Below are 21,490 nucleotides of genomic sequence, written 5' to 3' on the forward strand. Positions count from 1 at the left end.
TACTGTCAGGCACCATAATGAAGGCCTGTCCGGTTATTTCCTTTTTTTTACCCGAGACGTTTTCGAATTAAAGAGCACAAGCACTGCGGTCTCTGTGGGACCACCCTCATTAGTTTCCTTTAAAGACGAGAACCCTGCCAAGGTCGCAGCCTGGGAATCCTGAGCTTAACTGTCTTTACCTCAAAGGCGGCTCCTGAGTGTTGACACAACACGGTTTTTAGAGGGATTTTGTGGCATTGTGGGAAACACAAGTTCTTCCTTTCTCATAACTCCTCTTGGAACCTGCTTCTTCAAGTCAACTGAGGCTGATTGTAATGAGCTCCTCGTGTTTAGGTGTGCTCTGCTTAAAACTGTTCTGATATAATTTGGAATAATCCGTGCGCTGTTGTAGCTTATCTCTTTAGCCTTGCTAGCAGTAGATTAGCAGCAAATGCAGCTAACAAGCGGACCCCTTGTACAAATAAAGCATGCTAAACTCTATGTTTAAACCAGCAGCATTCTAACTGAGCTTTCACGAGTCTGAGGAGTAGTACTTAGTTTTTTTAAAAACAGTTTCTCTTTAAAGAAGCCGTTTTTGTTTTCAAAGGCCTGCAATCTGATTGACGCCTGCGGTGTAGATTCAACTTGCTCTACAGTTGAAACTCAAGTTTCAACTATCAGTATAATGCCGGAGGAATGGTCTGTTGGTGAAGAATAAGATTGAATTGCCTGCTCTGTAAACAACCGCTAAAAATTATACTGGAGGAATCCAAGTTGATGGGAGGAAGCCCAAATGGATCACTGAAGGGAGATGAGAGTCAACCAGAATGACGCATAGAAAGGCAATGGCAAGGCTAAAATCATCTATGGATTTTGTAAGACTAAGAAAAGGTTTTTCTTTAACTGTTAAATGCAAATATGAACTATTTAAAAAGCCAATGTATGAAGTCGCATCTCTCTGGAAAAAAAAATTGCACAATAAAATAATTCATACTGCTTTATACAAAATAGCTGAACTACACGGTACTATCAAATAAAACATTTTCTCAAAGGAGGATGTTTTTCTAAAGTGGGGCCAAAAGGGAAAAAAAAAAAAAAGATGTTGTGTTTTGTAACAATTTCAGAATCTTGCTGCACTTTTTTAGCCTGAAAATACAGAACTTTTTCAAAGGGTCCGGTTAGAGCCAACTAGCTTGCGGTTTCGCTTTTCTGAGAAAACAGTTGCCTCACTCCTTTCAGACAGCAGGAACTTTGTTGCAGCGGTGCGAGTGCCGGCCGCAAAAACAGTGGAAACGTTCGGATCGGTCTGAACGACGTTACCCGTGACCTGACGACAGTGAGACCTGTGATCAAACCGAGGGCCGGGGGGCGGAAAAAAACGACTCGGTTACATTTCACTCTGACACTCGTCTCTCCTCCGTGGCAACGTCACATTCTTGACCTTAAACATTCGTGCAACCATATCAACCACTTACAATAAAATATGTCCTGAACTTTTGGGGTTCTAAATGCTTGACTGTGGGAAAAAAAAAAAAGAAGTGTAGGCACGTGAGTGTAACTTTACGTCTTCTAAAAAAAAAAAAAAAAAGTTAGATTTTTCACACCTTCACTGTATTTGTACTCCTAAAATGTGAGGAAGTTTCCCAAAACTTCCTCACATTTTGTCCAATCACAACCACAAACTTTAATATTTACAGGAGACAGACCAAAACACAGCAACGCATAATTGTGAAGTTATAGAATACGTGGTTTTCAAGATGTATTAGTCTGATATAGACGACACGCATTCATTCAAACATCCATCGGACTGTGTCCTAGAAGTAGATCCACACTTCACTTATTCACTTGGTTACTTTTTGGGGTTGTGTGCCTGTCATGTTACATGTAATAAATCATTAATTTTATTTGTTAAAAAATAAAAATAAAAATCTTGAAAGTGTGTCGGGTAATTATTTTCATCCCATCGTAGGCCATACTTTTTAGAACTACCTTTTAGAAAATGTGTCAACCATCTTGACACTAAAACTTTTGACTGTACTTCTTTACAAAACGACTTGAATTCAGTCAGACTGGATGAAAAACTTTTACGTTTTGGATTTAAGCCAGACTTTGACTGGGCCGTTCTTACCTCATAAAAAGGCTTTGATCTAAACCAGGAGTGCAAAACTCAGTTTTCATTTTGGGCCGTATCAAAAATCTGGAAGTTTTTTGTAGGGCCGGTTGTGCCAGAATATATTGATAAAACCAATGAAACTGTTAAGATATCAATAAATAGCTGTTCCTCCAGGATTTTGTGATTGTTTTAGTCTTTTTGTTTCGTAAGGAATGTTTGTAAGGAATCTTTACAACATTTGTGCTAATGTGTGATGCCAAATGTGACTTTTTAATTACTCGCTGTATCAAGTTACAGACCGTCACTTGACATCAGGTGGGGCTGAGGCAGCATTCACTTAAACTCAACGTTTTTGACCAATTTTGAGAAAGAATGTGGAGATTTGTTGATTTTGTGTGAATTTATTGGTGTCATTTGGAGCCTAGAGGGCCACATTTGGCCCCCGGGCCTTGAGTTTGACACATGTGTGACCATTCCTCTGTAGCTCTGTGTTCATGGCCATTCTCTCCCAGAAAGGTGAACCTCCATTCCCAGTCTACAGTTCTTCCTGTTATTGGTGCACCACACTTTTTCCTTCCGTTTGACTTTCTCTGAAAATCGTGTAACATTTGAACAATATTCAGATTTCCTTTCTTTTTTTTTTTTTTTTCTATTCACAATGTTGGGTAACACAGAACCGTCACGCGGGAATCTGAAGCCAAGCAGAGACGGTACCAGCTGTTCTCTAATGCTCACAAATTGCACGTTATAGGAAGAGGAGCCGAGCGTAAACACGTTATTATTGAAGTCACACAAAAGGAGAGATTAGAGGTGCAGTCACGTAATCTCCTCCGAGGCTGTTTTCGCTCAGTCGTCATCAATGATTAAAACGTAAGGGCAAATAAACACAAGTACGAACTGTTTAAAATGTTTTTTTTTTTTTTTAAACCACTCAAAGAACTGCCAAATTTCTGTTTAAGGTTTTACTAATAATTCACCACCAGTGGCGACAGGTTCACCCCCGGCCCGCCAACGACGCCCAATCCACACAGGCTGTTGATTTGTCAGCCCATGTCTGCGCGGACATCCAAACGATCAATTTGTTCTTGCTGCTGAGTCATGACTTGTGTGCATTATTTATTTATTTATTTATTTATTTATTTATTTGTGCTTTATAAAGTCTGAACAAAATACCCTCCTTTTATTTGCAAGGTTCGGGTTCAGCGATAGAGGGCAAATGGTTAGCAGGTGCAGGGTTAAGGTTTGAACTTTAAGCTTTAACTCGAGCTGTTCTATATTAATCCTGCGTGTTAAAGGAGAAGGTCTCAGACAACGCAACTGGAAAAAATGCACAAAAAAAAAAAAGAATCAGTGTGGCTGAGTCAGCTACCAGCCGACAAGTTGGGTTTTTTTTTCTTTTTTCCCCCCCTTACCACATGCTAACGTTTTCACAGCTGCTGTAAGAAAAAAAAAAAAAGATTATTACTGGAACATTGGGTCTGACGAAGCAAAATAAGGTCCCTGGCAGATAGTAATGTGTTTGCCTTCACCTCAGGGTGAGCAGACGGTGGAGGACGCCAATCTGTCTGCGACCTGTTGGCGAATTGTTTTTTCAACTGAGTTCAGATGGACCGACCTTTGAAGCCCAACGTAGAAGTGTCATTTTGTTTTTTCTTTTTAAAGGGGAAAAACATACTTAAAGCAACAAAAAAAAGAAAAGAAAAAAAAACATAAACAGGTCATAAAGTCCTTAATTTTAGGTTTACATCTATCTAAAGTGAGTCTCGTCAACAAACAGATCTTAATGCATTTAAAGCAGGGGAAAGTACTAATTATGATGCGCTTGAGCCTCCGTCAATGCTAGGTTACCACTGGCTCTGACATGCATTATAGACTAAACAGCCATTTCAGTAACTGGAACTGCTTTGTTATGTTTGGGTACAAGAAAAAAAAAAAAAAAAAAGTCAGTAGGATCTGTTTTCTGATTACACAAAGTGCTAGATTTTAACTCATAAAATGTGACAACAAAGTATTCATGCATTTTATTTGGACATTTCTTTTGCTTTGATAACCCAGAGTACAAATTACATATGTTTTACATTGTAGCCAATTGCTAAAGATGATCCCATTCAAATAGATTATATTTATCCATTTTACACGTGCATTATGTTCACCAGGTTACATTTTATTAATAAAATGCAAGTACAAAGCGTCTGCCCAATGAGCAGAGCATAAACACCGAGATGAAAGCGAGAGAAGTCTTATTTCTGGATATGAATCGGATATGTTTGTCTTGTTGAACGTGCTCAGTCGAAACTGTTTATTTCATAAAAGGATTTTTTCCTGTGAAGGTGACCTCGCTTCACCTCTAATGCTCTTTTTTTTTTTTTTGGCTCTAAGGTTGGACAAAGAAGGCGTTTAACTTTTCTATTCTGCAATGAACTAAAACTAGATTACTTCATTAAAATAAAGCTGCTGAAGCTGATTTACTTCCCCCAAACCCACCGGCTTTTTCAGTTTGTCACACTGTATGAAAGAGCACGTGGCCTCAAGCAAACCGGCGTTGTATGGCAGGCTGTTTTGACATAAAATCTGTTTCGTCTGAGCATCAGTAATTACATTCCAGACATCTAAAAATGGGGTTTTGACTAGACACAGCTACATTTCGACTATCTGTATTAAAAAAAATTGCACGTAAGCCCCATTAAGCTGCCACATAGCTGTCCAAACAGTTGCCTGCAGAGTTTTGGGTTTCCTGCAAAAAAAAATTGCCATAATGTAGAAAGAGCTCAGCAGCAAGTAATGTGCAATTTTCCATTCTGGAATTTTAACTTATCATAATAACATTTCTAAATATCTCTCAGTTAGTTTTGTCGTGACGTTTTTTGCTTTCAGGTTTTCTGCAATTTAATTCGTCCTAGTTTAATTTATATGTCTAAAAATGCAGTTAATATATAGTTAGTTATAATGTCATTCGCGATGTCTTTAATTGGAACTGTGACTAGGCAGAACAAAAAGTGCGATATCTTAAAATTTGTTTGACAAGTCACAATTTAATTGTTGATATCTGAATTAAGTGTTACAGACTGTCAGTAGTTAATTGCAGATATGTGTGAATTTAAAGCTTCCGTACAGATTAATGGTACATCTGACATAATTTCTTCTAGTCAGAATGTAATTAGAGATATCTCAATTAGGTAATTTATTTCAATTTACTAATACGGGTGTAGTCAAAAACAGTGACGTGCGGTGAGGTTCATAGCTGGTGAGGCACTGACGTCATCAGAATCAGATTTGCAAATAGATGCATAGATTGACAGCAGTTTACAGGTTATGTTTCACTTCTGCATTCTTACACATACAAACTGTAGCTCACAAAACACACATTTCCTTAAAAAACAAAACAAAATAAATGTTATTACTGTCTTACCTGCTTCGATTGAAAGTCCACTTGAGAAAACTTTTTTAGTGTTGTAATGTAGTCATCCATGTCGAAAGTCGGGATAAGCGAGAGGAAAAAAATCACTATCTCTATTATAATCTATCGCTGCACTTGACTTGCTTCCCGAATCGTTTAGCCTAGCTCGCTGTCACTTACTCGGCAGTTGAGGAGTGAACAAGACGAACGTCTGGGATCTTGAGCGCCCCCTGCCATGAGGCAAGAGAACTGCCTGCCTCACCTCGAACCTGTTCTCTGCCGTTTATAATCGCTCATTACACGAAACACGTTACACAAACACAGTTGGTGACAAAAAGCACTGTACATTATATACATAAGCTAAATTATTGGAAATAAGTTCACATATTAAATTTGTTTAAACCATTTTATTGACGCCGTACAGCAACTTGCTCTCTCCGCTTAGCAGCCAGCGCAGAGCCAGGGGTTGCGCAATCCAAGGTGAGGCAGAGCTCGCTGCTGCCTCACCGGCATCGCTTCCAAGCATTTGAATGGGAAAATAAGAAAATTCAGCGATTTTGAACAAATAAAAATCGAAATTGGTGAAGCTACATGAAAAATAAATATTTTTTAGTACAAACCACCGGATGAATATAACAATTTAAATTACTTTATGATTATATATTTTCTTTCTTTCCATGATGGCTGGTGAGGCACTGCCTCACCTGCCTCCCCTGACCGCACGTCACTGGTCAAAAAAAAAAAAACAATCTCGGATTTCTGGAACTTACGTGTACTGTGGAGTGAAACCGATTTCATGTCGTAACGGCCGGCCATACAAAACAAATCTCGCGATACGTGACTGTGACGTTTATGAGATAAAACTCGAAGCCGCGTGGTCCGCACTCAAGGGCATCCGGACCGGCGCGCGAGACCCAGGCAATTCGACAACGTACCGCTCAGGCTTCATCGTGTCCGGGACCGACACCGTGGTTGTTCTGCACAGGCGTGAAGGTGGGTGTCTTTATTACCAGGTAATACACGCCAGCTGATAAAGTCTTGTGCTGGAGGCGACACAGGTTCAAATGCTGGCGCGTGGAAAAGTCAAACCCCCCCACTTTTTATAAATCCGTTAAAAGTAGTAAATTGTAATAATAATTGCCCAGCTGTTTTAAAACAGCATTTTAAATGCTCAGCAGAGTTCATAATGACCTGCGTAGCAATTCATTCATTGTACAGTGAATATGAAGGCACCTGCTCGCTCGGAAATACACGCCGCCTTCCTGCTTCTGAATGCTGGCAGGCAGCCTTCAGGTTGTCGCGGTGTCAGCGTGTAGGACGCCATAACTCAGGAAGCAGGTAGTCACGTTTAACAAACCTCCCCTCCACCCCTACGCCAACTTGATATTGTACTGATATAGCGCTACTAAAGTCGGCTACAGTTTCGTTTACTGACTCCCAGCACAGCGCTGTCCCGGAAGTGCCTCGTGTCCACTGCTGGAACCTCACGACCACTCTCTCTTTTTCAAACTAACTTATTTTTTTTTTACCTGTCAATTTGAGCAGTAATGTATCTACTTGTATCTTAAGGCAGCCAGGTAACTGTAATGAAGCCAGTTTTCTGTCTTTTTTTTCTTTCAAAGAGAAACAAAAAGCTCTGAAATGTGTAATTTCAGTCTAAAACAACCTTTAACCTTATTTTCACAATGTAACATTGCATTCAGGTGGCATGAAGTAAAATTGCTCAATCCTCAGAGGTAAAAAAACCCCCCCAAAAGACAAACTATCAATTTGTTGCTACATATTATGCAGCCCTGCAGAGTGGGATTTGAGCGCCCCAGTCTCCTGGTTCTGACTTTTTTTTTTTTTTTCTCAGGGTTTACTTGGAGCTTTCCTCCAGTGTGACTCTCACATGATTTACCACCACACAATGGCTCCTAAGCACTCCTCACCCTCCGTTTACAGTCATTCCCCCCTCATCACCATCTTTCCCTATATTTTCTCGTTCGTCCTCTACACAACAGAAATTGAGCACCTCGTTTGTTTGACATTTGACTATCGTTTGCTCAATCTCTGGAACGTTAGACGAAGTAATTAAGATTTTATGTCTTCGACGCAAAGATATTCGATCTACATGTGTGATTTATTACAATTTATGTGGAACAAATAAGTGCATCGTTACATTAATTTTTTTATTTTATTTTTTTACCTTCATGTATTGCTTCATTTATGTCAAACTGTTTTTTTAAAGGTGAACATGCAACATTTTATCGAGACAAATATCCAGCTGCCTCTGTTATGCCTTCTGGGAATTCATGGGTGTAGCGTTTCCTCGTGCCTCTTACACAATTAGGAAGACGATGATTTTTTTTGGTAAGCAAGAACTTGAAGCCTGTTCCTGATGGGAAGAAGCGCTGTGTGTGTCGCAAAATGTCACGAAAGGAAAGACAAATAAACATTTATGTATTTAATAGGCTCGATTTATCGCTGCAGCAGTCGTTAATTGAAGGTGCATCTTTTTAATTTATTTCCTTATTTTTGACCTGCTGATTGGATTTTGAGCGATTCAGATTTTTGTTGCTAAAACCAAACCCAACAAAAATGAGAAAAATGCACTTTAATGAGAAGTATTGGACGAGCAGTGTTCAAATAAGGCGCTCAAATGTTCATTAAAGTACACATTGATGTATTAATGAGTGAAAATGATAGGTTTTTAGTTTTGATGCATCTTTATAACAAAGCTGATGAGCACCATGAGTAAAAATTCACATCTCTTATCTGATTGGTGCTTTTCTATTAATAGTTGAACATGTAACGGTGTTAGTTGTGGCAAAGAATCTTTAATTTAATTTTTAATTCTTATCCTTTCTTAATATTATGACAAAACTCTGTTGCAACCTGCCTGAGAAACCTTTTTTTTTTTTCTTTACTAAGACCAAAGCAGTTTAGCTACTTTTTAATCCCATCTGACACCACTCAGCGCTGCGCTCCCCTCATCTGTTTTCTTGGTAAACCTTGAAGTTAAACTTGTGCATCTTTCCTTGGGAGGAAAGACAAAAAAAAAAAAATCAAAACCGTAACATGTAAAGTCTCAGTAGAAGAAATGAACAGCTGTTTGCCTTTTTGGGTTTTATTTTAAAAACCTTGACTACAAGCTAATCTCCTGCCAAAGCTCGGAGGAGCACGGCGTCCGGCACACCGCGCTCCGCCAAGGGTGGGACTCGATTTTTATCCCGCTATCTGGCACGCACACACACACACAGACACGTGTCCGAAAGCTCTTAAAATCAGCTACCGAGAAAAAAAAAAAAGCTGCAAGGGTTTAAACTTTCTGGTGAAGCACAAACAGACGCTTCATGTTTGCATACGTTTGAATGCACAATGAGATCATTTTTCCAGTTTTTGTGATCCATAGGTCTGAAAAGGAGCAGTTTAATTTGCCAATCTGATTAACGAATTAGCCCCGAAAAGTCCGGTATTCTTGGTATGTGAGATTAGAGAGGGGCTTTGCCCACCTTGGAGGGTAAATCCAGATTTCCTGTTCGTCTCATCCTTACCTGCTACCACTTTTCTAGCCACCGTTTTGACAGAGAATCCAGTCTTTTCCTTGGTGATCTTTACAACTAATTTATAGTTGCTTTTAAGAGAGGAGAGGTCATCTCCACGGCACCCATGCAGGTTAGAAGGTCAAGGTTGGCCTCCCTGCCGAGCCAGACTCTAAAGTTAGCTGTGCTTCACAATGCCTAGAATAACAAAGTGTTTCCAGAGCGAGGCGCTTCCTTATTTGATTCAGCCATGCAACGGACTCATCGGTGGAAGTCGATTATTTTTATCCGTCCTGCTTTTAGAAGAGGAAGCGTTGGGTGTTTTGGTTCTGCCGTAGTATCGTCTGCTAGCCTTTGATTCAACCTCAAAGTTCCTCATACAAAGTTTGAATATGGAGCAATCTATTGGCATAGTGTGAGAAACATGAGTGAAAATACTTTAAAAGAAAATGTAAAATATGATTCAAATTCTCTTATTTAAAACAGGGAAGCTTTAGTTATACCTGCTGCTGCCACAATATCTATAATAATTTTTAGTATAGCTTAATCCTTTTATAATAATGCTACCACAAGTATTTATGTTTGCTTCATGAACCGTGGAATTATGCTAGATTTTGGTAGCTTTCAGTGTGTTTTGCATGGAGTACGATACCTTATTGCTGCGCTTCACCTTATAGAATAACTTTACAGTTGGTCTTAAACTCGTATGTCAAAAAGTAAGGCCTTAAAATGTCTTGACCCCATTTTTAAAAGAGTAAATTGACCTTAAGAATGTTAATCACAGGTCTTAAATGTTGTAGTGGCAAAACTGTTTAATCTTGCAAATCCTGTGTAGCATATGTACTGGTACTGGACTTCTCTGTCGCATAAACATTTGAAATGCACACAAACATCATCCCATTCTGTGACTTGAAGTGATTGAGGCTACTGCTTACAAGCTGCTAATACACCCTTGCTAACCAGCTAGCTTACTTGCGTCTGTTACGGGTAAGTGTAAATTTATCGTCAGTCGGCCGAACGCCGGTCGTTTTTGCTGTTAGCTTACTGTCACGTTCATTCTGTGCAAAAATGCTCAGCACTACTACTTTTAAAATTTTGTGTTGTACGTTCCTGCTGTGATTCAGGTCTTAAAAAGCCTTTAATCTGAGTTGCTGTAATCTGACCTGCAGAAATTCTGCTCCCCGACCTCAAACTGCGGCTGTAAAACCGTTGAATTAGAGAAAGAGATGAACACTTGTTTAGTTTCCACACAAAATGCCATATGTAAGCAAGGAAAAGTCTTTCAGCCAGCTGACTGGCAGTGTGGAGCAACATCTGGCTTCTTGTGTTCTCCGTAAAACCACAGAAAACGTAAATTTTTTTATTGCAAATGAAGATCATTTTGTGGCTAATAAACCATTTTAAATAACTTTTACTAGAATTTACCCTAATTGGCAGTAAGTCAGTAATTGTACTTGGCAAATTATTTCCTTTAAAAAGCCAAAGCGATTGGTTTTAATCAATGTTGCAAGTGTGCTGCTGCTGTATCCCAGTGTTTACTTATTGCTGCAGACGCGTAACCTTCAATCATGTTTTCACACGTACGGCGAAGGGTTGAAACCACTTCAGTGACCTTACCAAGACTTTGATAAACACGTGGCTTTCTAGAGATTTTAGTGTTTGTTTGCTCTTCAGGGTGAGCCAGAGGGTCAAAGGTCACGGCCTTTGAACAAAGATTAATTAACCCAGTTTGTTTGCTGTTGACTCCAATAGCCCTCTTTTCATTTCATAGCCGCTGAAGGATTTGTTCACCTGTTTCAGAATGAGACACAAATATGGCTGCTTGTTGTTGAGCAGATGTAGTAGGATGATAATAAATGCCAAATAAGGAAGAAGACATAGGGAAGCATTTTGTCTCCTGCTTTTTCGAACAGCTTAGCATAAACCACCAACTGTCAAAGTAAATAAAATGAATTTTTTTGTGTAAATATTGCAAAAGAATTTCAACGTCTACTCAGACAGAATGCAGATTTAAAAAAAAAATCAAAAAACGTTTTGTTGAGCTAAATACGACGGACACGTCTGTGTTCCTGGTTCGATTGCAGCGCTTCAAGTTCCCATAACATAAAGATGTTTTTATATGTGATAACTGGTCGTGTTTTGTCTTCTTGACCTCTCCTGTCCTCATAGGAAAAAGAAAAAAAAAATGGCGGTGGAAGGTCATGAAGAAGCTGAGTGGTGTCTGATTGCAGTGAATCCCTGAGTGCTCAGAAACTCTATATCACTCCGATATTTTTTATTTATTTTTTTTCAGTTTTTCGATCGGCTCAGAGGAGAATGATCTGCCTGGCTCTTATTCCTCTTCTTGTTGATATTTTATAAATAAAACTGATCCTCTGCTTGGACCGACTGATGATTTCTCCCACTGAGGCGCGCTGAGGGCCGGTCCGTTTCTGGACCCTGACGGTCACTGAGTTCACATCGTAGCACTGAGTCCGCGCTAACCTGAGCAGCACACTGCTCTTTTGTGTTCAAAAACGGGGGCTTTCTTTCAAGCTGGCCACACAGGAAAACCCCAGGTGTGTTTTGACAAGAGGTGGGAACACTTTCTTTGGAAACAGAACTGTTTCCTGAGTTTAACAGGAACATGTTTGTGACTGAAAGTGCTGAAAGATAAGTGAAAATCTACACGCAGCAGAAGCGGTTCACCGACTCTTCTGGAGAGTTGAGCAGGTTTTGAAAGTGATACAACGTAACTGTTGTTTTCAGAGTCTGGGAATCTAAAAGTCGTATTCTTTGTGTTTGTTGCTTTAGAGTCCTGAGAAGCAGAGATGGAACAAGCAAGGTCAACAATATCCAAAATTGTAAGTATTGTATCTGAACTTGTCGATATTTGATCAGATTTCATGTTCATATTGTTGCTACCTCTGAGAAAACTGCAACACGCCTAAGCTGGGAAAGTGATGAATCTGGAGAAATTAGCTGTTTTTCTCAGTGTTGCTTGATGTGTTTTAAAAATTTTTTTATACATGAATATATTCATATAAAAGCCAGATCAAAAACCAGATAGAAATTAATTACAAATTCATTTTACTGTGCAGATTTTCCAAGTTTCCTTTTCTGAGGAATTACAGGTTATTCAACATTTCACAGAATCCTGCTGGGCATTCACAATAGTATGTCAGACCAGAATAGAAACTGTAAAACATTCCTTCAGCGAGAAAAGTCAAAGCAAAACCCTAATCCACAAAGTTGGGGGAAAACACTAAAAACAGGGCGTCCTCATGTCTTTAAAAAGTCTTAAATTCATGTATCAGAAAGTAAGGCCTTGAAATGTCTAAAGTTTATTCAATAAAAACATTAAGTTGATCTTAAATACATTAATCACTGGTCTTAAATTTTGATGTGGCCGGGCTGTTTAACCTCATGAATGCAGTTTAATTTACTTTTTCACAAGGGACTTTATTCTTCATGTAAAAGACTGATTCACTCGCTTACATCTTCATTCTGTGACTCGAGGCAGTTGAGGCTACCGCTAACCTTGCTAGCTACCCATTTAGTTTTGTTACACCCATCGTGGGTAAGTGCAAATGTATTGCCTTTTGTACATTTTTGTTGTGATACAGGTCTTAAATTTCAGTCATAATAGTATTTTTAAAGTCTTAAAATTCATGTATCTAAAATTAAGGCCTTATAATGTATTTGGGTTATTAAATGAAGTTAACTTGGGTTTAAATAAGTTAATTACAGGTCTTTTGATGTGGCAGGACTACTTGATCTCATAAATGTAGTTTAATGGGGGTTTTCATACGGGACTTTTCTGTCTGTGTAAAGTTTGAGTCACCTGAAGACATCTACATTGCATTCTGTGACTTGAGGCAAAGGAGACTACTGCTAACTAGCTGCTAATATAGCCTTGCTAACTATTTTTTCCACATCCATCATGAGTAACTGCAAATGTCACCCATGTGTTGTCTTTTGTACATTTCTGTTGCATTACAGGTCTTAAATCTCCTTCATAATTGTCTTTAAAAGTCTTAAATTTGAGTCAGTGAAACCTGTGGAGACCCTGAAAAAAAGAACATGACCCTGACCCTTTCTAACCCACAAGATACGTTATTATTATGATGATAATGAAGTTGAAACAAACTGATTTGTGCAGCTAGAGTGTGCTGTACTTCAATTCTACCCAGATTGGACGCATGTCAGACAAAAGACGGACAATGTCTGCGTTTAAGACGAACGAGGGTCAGCAGGGCTCCAGGCTTCCTCTGAGGGTTTTCCAGCTGGTGTAACACGAGCTAACTCTAATCCTTTTATTCCCGTCCCCTCCTTTTCTTAACCAGTTTAACGGTGAGCCGCACACCTACACGCGCTTCAACCTGACCCAGAACATGGAGGGCGACACCAGCCAGGTGGAGATGAAGCTGTCGCCGGACGTGGACGAGGAGGTTGGGGAGAACGGCGTGGGAGACAATCGTCATCATCACAACTCCAACGGCAGACCCTACATGGTTCAAAAGCTGCAGCGCACGCCCAGGAACTTGTGCTACATGGTGTGTGGCGTCCTCCTCATCTTCATCATCGGTAAGCTGGAGGCACTAAAGAAGGAATGTTAGATGCACTGATCCGGTATTAATACCTGTATTGGTCCCGATATTGACAAAAATTCTAGATCATGTATCGTGACAATGTGCCCTGTCTATAAGAGCAAATCTATTCAGTCTAATTCTATGCTGTGTGCCCTGAGTGATGTCATACTTTATTTATTTTAGGTTATATTTAGAATTCCTATTTGTACTTGCTGAACCATTTGTTGTAGTTCATTTTTTACATTTGTCAGCCTATTGTCATTGCCAGTTTATTGTTTTTAAATTAGCTGTTTTGCTCCCAATTCCACTGATTGAACAAATTAAAGTTTTGCTTTTTCACATTTCACCAAGATTGTGAAGCTATTGGTGTATTTAATTCAGCACATTTATGTCTGTGTTCAGGAAAAGAAACGAAACATTTCAAGTAGGGCTGGATAATAAATCAATCACAATTTATGTCTTGATGGACAATATCAGTAGACATTTCAATAATTTCACTGAAGTCAGATTTAGAAACTCATTCTGGCTCTAAATCGGCTAGATAGGAAAAGGTTCACTCTCGTTACCTAGCAACAACCTGTTAAATAAGTGGCGCAGCAGCAGTTCAAGGTTTTGCCACCGTGTAGAAAGTCTGATATTGTGATAAATTTCTCAGCCTCCTAGTTTTTAGTCAGTTCATCAATGTTTTTGTGTATCGGATTGGTATCGATACTAAACCTCAGATATCGGTATCGGAAGTGGAAAATGTGGAATCATTGTTAAATTTGTCATGCCATTTTAGTTTTCTTTACGCTTTTTCTTTAAACCTAAATCCACTGGCTTCTTCCAGGGTTCTTGATCGGCTACATGACTAATAAGAAAAAGGAACTGGCTCCCGTCTGCGCATCCTCCATCAGCGTCGTCAATGACGACATTCCCCGCGAGACGGGCGCCGCGCCCCTCATGGACTGGGACGATGTCAAAAAACTCCTGACTGAAAAATTCTCTGCTGCCAAACTAGAAAAAGTTTTGAGGTGATCAGAAAGTAAAGAAAATAAAATAAAATTTGAACTGTTACTTTCATTGCATTCCAGGTGTGTAACGGTGTTTCTATCCTGTCGTAGTGAGTTCTCTCATAGCAACCACAGGGCCGGTTCTCCTCAGGATGAATCCCTGGCAAACCGAGTTCTCCAGAGGTTCAAGGACTACGGCATGAAGGCCTGGACGGACGAGCACTTCATCAAGGTCCACGACCCGCCGGCAGTTGGCTACAACACATTCGTCTTCAAGAACGCGTCAGAGGAGCGTCCCAGGGGATTCCTGTCCTACAGCGCCGTCGGATCAGTACAGGTCGGCAACAAAACGGAGAGAAAAACCTGAAAACGCCTAACGCGTGTAAGTAACCAGAACGCTGCTGCGCTTCCAGGGCGCGGTGCTGTACGCTCATTACGGCGAGGACAACGACTTCCAGGTGCTGTTGGACAGAAACGTCAACATGAACGGCAGAGTTATGCTGATCAGAGCCGGAAAGATCAGCTTCGCTGAGAAGGTGACCGGTTTAAAACAACAGCTACTTTGTCATTTGTTACATGTTTATTTGTGAATCAAACACATTTCAGATCTGGGTTTCTTTGTGATTCCAGGTTGCCAACGCCGCCAGAATGAACGCCTCTGCTGTTCTGATCTACACAGACCCGAGTGATTACAATATCAAAGGGGACATCGAGATCTACGGACATGTGAGTGACTCGCCTGATGCTAAATCAGTCCGTTGAGATGAAATCACAGAACGATGCAAAACACTCTTATGGGTCTCCTTAAACCTGCTGGTCAGTCATGCACAGAAATGCTCTGATCACTAAGTCAATATTTTTGGCCGCTTTGCCACGTCCTGCTGGGAAATGACATCAGCATCTCTTTAAAGCTTGTCAGCAGAAGGAAGCATGAAGGCACCAAAGCTTCCTGGTAGACGGCTTCGATGACTCCACAAATAATCTTCATCCTGAATCTGGAACCTCAATTTCTTTTCATCACTAAATAAGTTATTTTTCTTTAGCCCAGTAGAAAAACACCCTAGAAACACCAACTCGAGCACAAATCACACTTTGTGAATCTCTTCAAAAATCTTGAAGAAACTTTGCTTCACAAGCCTCACTTCCAGCCACACCTTTTCCTTCCACTCAACTTTCCATTAATGCACTTGAATACAGACGTTTGTGAGCAGCCAGTTGTTTTGGCAGTGACTGTTTGTTGCTCCGCCCCCCTTGTGCAGAGCGCACTGTGAAGGTACTCTATGACTTTATAGGCCAAAAACCTAACATTCATGTCTTATAAATCTATATAAAACCAATAATAAATTGTTTATAAGTAACAGAATTTGAGATTCTATTAGTTGCGAGCTATAATAATCAAAATGAACAGAATTAGAATAGAGTATGTAATTATGCCCATTTAATCTATTTTGAGTTTTACTTTGTGTTTCTGATGCTGTTTATTTAGTTGATTCGGTTTGTGGTGTTTAGTCTTGAATGGCTTAAATTATTCCTACATTGGGAAATTATTTTATTTCATTTATTTATATTAAATGTATATAAAAATTATAATCAAGTTTAGTTTTTTTTGTTTTTTTCCTGTGGAGCAAGTTTATGAAACCAGCAACTGGCCAGTGGCTTGGTTGATGCTGGAGCGCCCTCTGGTGGATATTTGCTTCTGTCAATTCTTCTTGTAGTTTAGTGCTGCGTTCCAATCAAACACACTTTGCGGGTCAGAAACGCGTCCAGTACCTCAAGTTGGACGCTTGTGCGCTTTGAAGTCAGATGATTTGATATCAAGTGTAAAAAATCACTACAGATGTGGGTTGGGAGGAACTTCTTGCCCTTTTTTTTTCTCCCATTCTTTTTGTGCAATGGTGGATGAAATATTGAGGGTGTCTTGGCTGCATCTACTGAAAGGAAGAGAAAGTCGGCAGGATTTCACCAGATAACTCGGATGTGTTGTGAGCTTTTTCACGTACGCTGAAAAAGCGTACACTTTCACTTTACACTTTCACACTTGAAAGTGTCACTTTCAGTGACACTTTCAGACGCTCAAATGACATTTGGTTTGAATTCAGCACAGGACTTTTAGCACTACGCTCCCAGTAAATATCAGAGTGGCATAGGCCTCTTAACCTTTGGCTTAAATCGGTGAAAACAGAAGATTAAACAGTGGATATAAATCAAAAATAATCGTAACACTCACAATCTTCTCCTGCAGGTCCACATGGGCTCAGGTGATCCTTACACCCCCGGCTTCCCCTCCTTCAACCACACCCAGTTCCCTCCTGCGGAGTCTTCAGGCCTGCCCAAAATCCTGGCACAGACCATCACGTTGGACATGGCAAAGAAAATCCTTGAGTAAAGCTCATATCTTTGATTCGTTTATTTTTTCACATTGATACCAGTTAGCTCTGTAACATGTTCCTCTGCGGTTCCCACAGCCAGCTCAGTGGTTCAAAGAGGCCCGACAAGTGGGAAGGTTTCAGCAAATTAGGAGACGAGACTGACGTCATCACTGTGAATGTCAACAACGTTCTCACAGAGAAGAGGATCCACAACGTGTTTGGGGTCATCAAAGGTTTTGTCGACCCAGGTAAAATGAAACTGGAATTCAAAGAGAGAGATGTGTGTGTGTGTGTGTTTGGAGGAAATGATCGTCAGGAACTCCTCTGACTTTGTCCAGACCGTTATGTGGTTATCGGCGCCCAGAGGGACGCGTGGGGCCCGGGCTTCGCTGCGTCAACCGTCGGCACCAGCGTCCTGGTGGAGCTGGCCCGCTCCATCTCTGACATGGTGAAGAACGGTGAGCATCGGAACACACTCAGGCGTTTTCTAAGATGTTCAGCTTGAAAACTTCACAGGCGAATGCCTGCAAACCTGTTTTTACAGAGGGATTCAAGCCCAGGAGGAGCATTGTGTTTGCTAGCTGGAGTGCTGGAGAATACGGAAGCATTGGCGCCACCGAGTGGTTGGAGGTGAGGACTGCAAGACTTTTTTTTTTTTCCCCTTAACTTTTTTTTACTCTTATAACAACTTTTCATAAAATATTCAGTGTTATGTCTACCCTAACTGTCGTTTAATCTCACCTGTAGGGATATGTGTCGTCTCTGAGCATGAAAGCCTTCTCTTACATCAACCTGGATGGCATTGTAACAGGTACTCACTCGCTTTCATATTCAATGTATTTGGTGCCCAATATATTTTACAAGCACACATATGGTGCTCTATAAAGTAGCAGGGTTGTATTTAAATAAGTATAATTTCTTATTTTAAGGTCTGAATGGATTTAAAGTAGCAGCCAGCCCCCTAATGCACACCTTGATTGAAAACAGCCTAAAAGAGGTAAACATCCAGCAAATTTGGCTTTTATAACATATTTGTATTTTAAATGTATTGGTGTTTATATGCAGATATTTTTGTTTTTTTCTAATAGGTAAAGAACAGAGACGGCATTCTTTATAAGCAATTTGCAAAAGACAACTTTGAAACAAATATGTAAGTGTGTCATAAATGTCAACCGATGACATCAAACTCAACTGCCTGAATGTTTAACATTTGTGGTATTTCTAATTTATTCTCATCATTCTTGCCGTTTTTGTTCTGCAGTCTGGAGCCGATGCGGATGGATAGCGCTGCGTATCCTTTCCTTGCCTTCTCTGGAATCCCCTCCATGTCATTCAGATTCTCCCCGGACAACTCGGTGAGTTGTTTTTGTTCACCGTAGATTCTTTGAAAACTCCACAGCTGCTGATGGCGTAGCCTCATTTCTCCTCCCGTTTTTCCCTCTCAGAACTACAAGTACTTTGGCACAATGCAGGACACCGCCGACAACCTGAACGCCGCCACGTCCAGCCAGGTTCCCCAGCTGGCAGAGACAGCGGGCCGCTTCGCCGGCCACGTAGCTCTGAGGCTGGTCCACGACCATCTGCTGCAGATGGACGTGATGAAATATTACAAGGTCGTCCGTTCCTACGTGACCAAGATCAATGGAAGAGTCAAGGAAGTTCTGCAGGTGAGTTGGGATATTTTTGTCGTTTTTGTTCTCATTTCATGACTTTTTTTTTTTTTTTTTTTTTTTAATTATGCTGCATCCGTTCGTTGTTCCAGATGCGACCCCAGCTGTTGCCCAAATCCCTGACTGTGCAGTGGTTGATCTCCGCCACGGGTTCGTACAGCCGGGCCGCCCAGAGCCTGCAGAACGACATCCAGAACAGCGACCTGGAGGACATCGAAATGTGCCGCCTCATCAACGACCGTATCATGGCGGTAAGGCCTTCACAGCTCGGTTCAGCGTGTCTGCAGGCCGATCAGTCGTTTGAGCAAACTGCCTTTTTTGAGTCTGTATAATCCAGATAACGATTAATCAACTACTAAATTAGCTGACGATTATTTCAACAATTGATTAATCACAGTTAATTGTTTCAGCCTCAGTTCAATCATTTCAAAACGAACCAGATGTGCATCCAATCTGTTTTTACAAACCACTTTAGAACATCCCTTACCTTAGTTTTCCTGATCAGCACGGTCACTTTTAGAACGACGCTTGAACTTTCACAAGTTATCGACAAATTTGAATCTGAGCTTTCCCTCCTGCGCCCTCCTTGCAGGTGGAAAGAAACTTCCTGTCCCACTACGTCTCCCCCAGGCAGAGCCCTTTCCGCCACATCCTGCTCGGCTCGGGCCCCCACACTCTCAAAGCACTCACCAAACACCTGGACGCCCTGAAGACGAACAACCCCGAGGCAAACGCCGAGCTGTTCCTCAACGAGTTCGCCCTGGCAACCTGGACCATCCAGGGCTGCGCCAACTCCTTAGCAGGGGACATCTGGTCTCTGGATAATGAAATCTAAACCAAGCAAAAGTTTCACAACCTTAAAAAAAAATCAATAAGTTTTAACAATTGGAGAAAATAATATGGTCCCCCCTTTTATATTCATTTGATCTTACTTTTTATCCACATGTAACACTTGAAAAACCAAACTTTTGATGCGTTGGTGCTACTAATGACTACTATAACATCCCAGTTTTATATGGCAGTAGTAGTTAATTGTGTTTTCCTATGAATGAGCTGAATGGAGAGCATTTCACAACAACCTAATAGGTCATGATCACTCTTACGACTCAGAGAATTACATCACCAAAGGTCAGTATGATAAAAATAATAACTTTTAATCTGTTTACTAAAAATGATTACAAAGCTGCTGAAGCCAAAAGTTCAAGCCTGAGCTGTTGTTTTGTGGGTAGCTACAGTTTTCTAAAAACCCAGCTCATCAGTTTCAGAAGGTGCTCAAATCGACAATTACAAAAAAATGAAAAATAAAAAAAAAATTTCATGGTGCACAGAGCGCAGCCATCATCTGCCTCGAAGCTCATGTGACTAAAAAAAAATACAAAATGAAGTCCTGAGCTAATCAGGAATCACAGAGCTAATATGTGCGGACCTTCCCAAAAAAAATTAAAGGTGGAAGGTTCCCAAAAACACGCAGCACTGAACCATAAACCGTATGTTTTTATTTATTGTTATTTATTTATCAGTGGCAGGGTTCACTATAAATAGGTTTTTATTGCCTTTTTTTATTTTTAATTATTTTGTATAATTATCGGGAGCAGTGCCTCCCATAATTATGACAGTTATACTGTCGAAATGACAAAAGCAGCATCTGCTAAAACAGAGAAGCGTTGCGTGTGGACCGACGGGGCGGCCCGGACCAAAGGCACAACGACCCGTTCTCTCCGCCGCGCCCTCGGTTTCACGCGCTCTTCTCGTCCTCAGCATTATCGGGAGCAGTGTTTTCCATAATGTGGAAAAAAAAACAGAAGAAGGTAGTTTTTGTCTACCAGCACATGTGTCCGTATCGGAGGCAGTGCCCTCCATATTTCACTGTAGGGGTGGATGATTTTTTTTTTTCCTCTTTTTTTTTGTAATTATCGGGAACAGTGTTTCCCATAATGTGTAAATACAGTTGATAGCTATGCATACATGTCGCTTACTCTCCTGCATCCTCTCTCTCTCTCTGTGTGTGTGTGTGTGTGTGTGTGTTGTGTTAATCAAACACACACCAACTCGTCTTTTTTTATATAGATATTCGAGCCGATACAGGAAATATCCTCATTTATACAGAAGCATGTCGCAAACACTCGGGACCCGCGTGGTTACATCACCGGTCTGGTATTCCTGTGGCTTATTATGATTTTTGTTACAGATTCATTCAATTTGAAAATTCTTTGCCGTTTTCTTTTTGTGCCTTTTTAAGTTTTGTAACTTCACAATAAAATTTGAATGTAATTTTAGAAGGTAAAAGGCTTTTCTTGTTTAGGTTTCTTCTTTTCTTTTATTTCTTCTCGCCAGAATCTAAAGTTACTGCTGTAAGCGGCTCTTACAACATCCTGGAATTAAACTTTACATTTAAGATGATTGTTGAGGGTGGGGAAGCAACAAACCGTTTTATAATCAGAAAGCAAAGTTGCATCCACTAAAAAAAAAGGACATAAATTGATTCTTAAAGGTTGATAATGGCCCTGCTTGAGGCTTCGAATCCGAGCCTGAAAAAAAGGAAAATTCATGAACTGTCCTAGGAAATTTCAATCAATGAATTTGTCTGGAAATTGCTTAACCTTGTTTTCTTTGACTGCGTGTCTGCAGGCTTTGCTGGGCATTTATATTGCAATAAAAGTCACTTAACATGACGTCTTGTCTTTGTTTTTTTTGTTTTTACAAGCAAAGAATTTATTTTCTTTATCCACAATGCAAAACATGAATATTCTTTGTACTGTTTTGTATTATTTACTGTTCTTTCAGCAAACGGCCTTGTGTTGAGTCCATATGCCTCTTAACTATCGACTACTAAATTAGTTGCCGATCTTTTCAACAATCACAATTAATCCGATTA

At 40.3% G+C, this 21,490-nt stretch overlaps 1 protein-coding gene across 1 annotated transcript; it reads left to right on the forward strand.

The window, feature by feature from the left end:
• The first annotated feature begins 6,350 nt into the window (after nucleotides 1-6,350).
• On the forward strand, nucleotides 6,351-21,287 carry tfr1a (transferrin receptor 1a). Its single transcript, XM_032565872.1, has 18 exons — nucleotides 6,351-6,482; nucleotides 11,807-11,856; nucleotides 13,339-13,579; nucleotides 14,414-14,597; nucleotides 14,688-14,913; nucleotides 14,990-15,112; nucleotides 15,207-15,302; nucleotides 16,819-16,958; nucleotides 17,042-17,193; nucleotides 17,284-17,403; nucleotides 17,490-17,575; nucleotides 17,693-17,756; nucleotides 17,875-17,942; nucleotides 18,034-18,095; nucleotides 18,207-18,300; nucleotides 18,391-18,612; nucleotides 18,708-18,866; nucleotides 19,208-21,287. The coding sequence occupies exons 2-18, from the start codon at nucleotides 11,824-11,826 to the stop codon at nucleotides 19,448-19,450; spliced, it is 2,313 nt and encodes a 770-aa protein (XP_032421763.1). The 5' UTR covers nucleotides 6,351-6,482; nucleotides 11,807-11,823; the 3' UTR covers nucleotides 19,451-21,287.
• Nucleotides 21,288-21,490: the final 203 nt, after the last annotated feature.

The sequence above is a fragment of the Xiphophorus hellerii genome, chromosome 6 (genome assembly GCF_003331165.1).
Source record: "Xiphophorus hellerii strain 12219 chromosome 6, Xiphophorus_hellerii-4.1, whole genome shotgun sequence".
NCBI classification, from domain to species: Eukaryota; Metazoa; Chordata; class Actinopteri; order Cyprinodontiformes; family Poeciliidae; genus Xiphophorus; species Xiphophorus hellerii.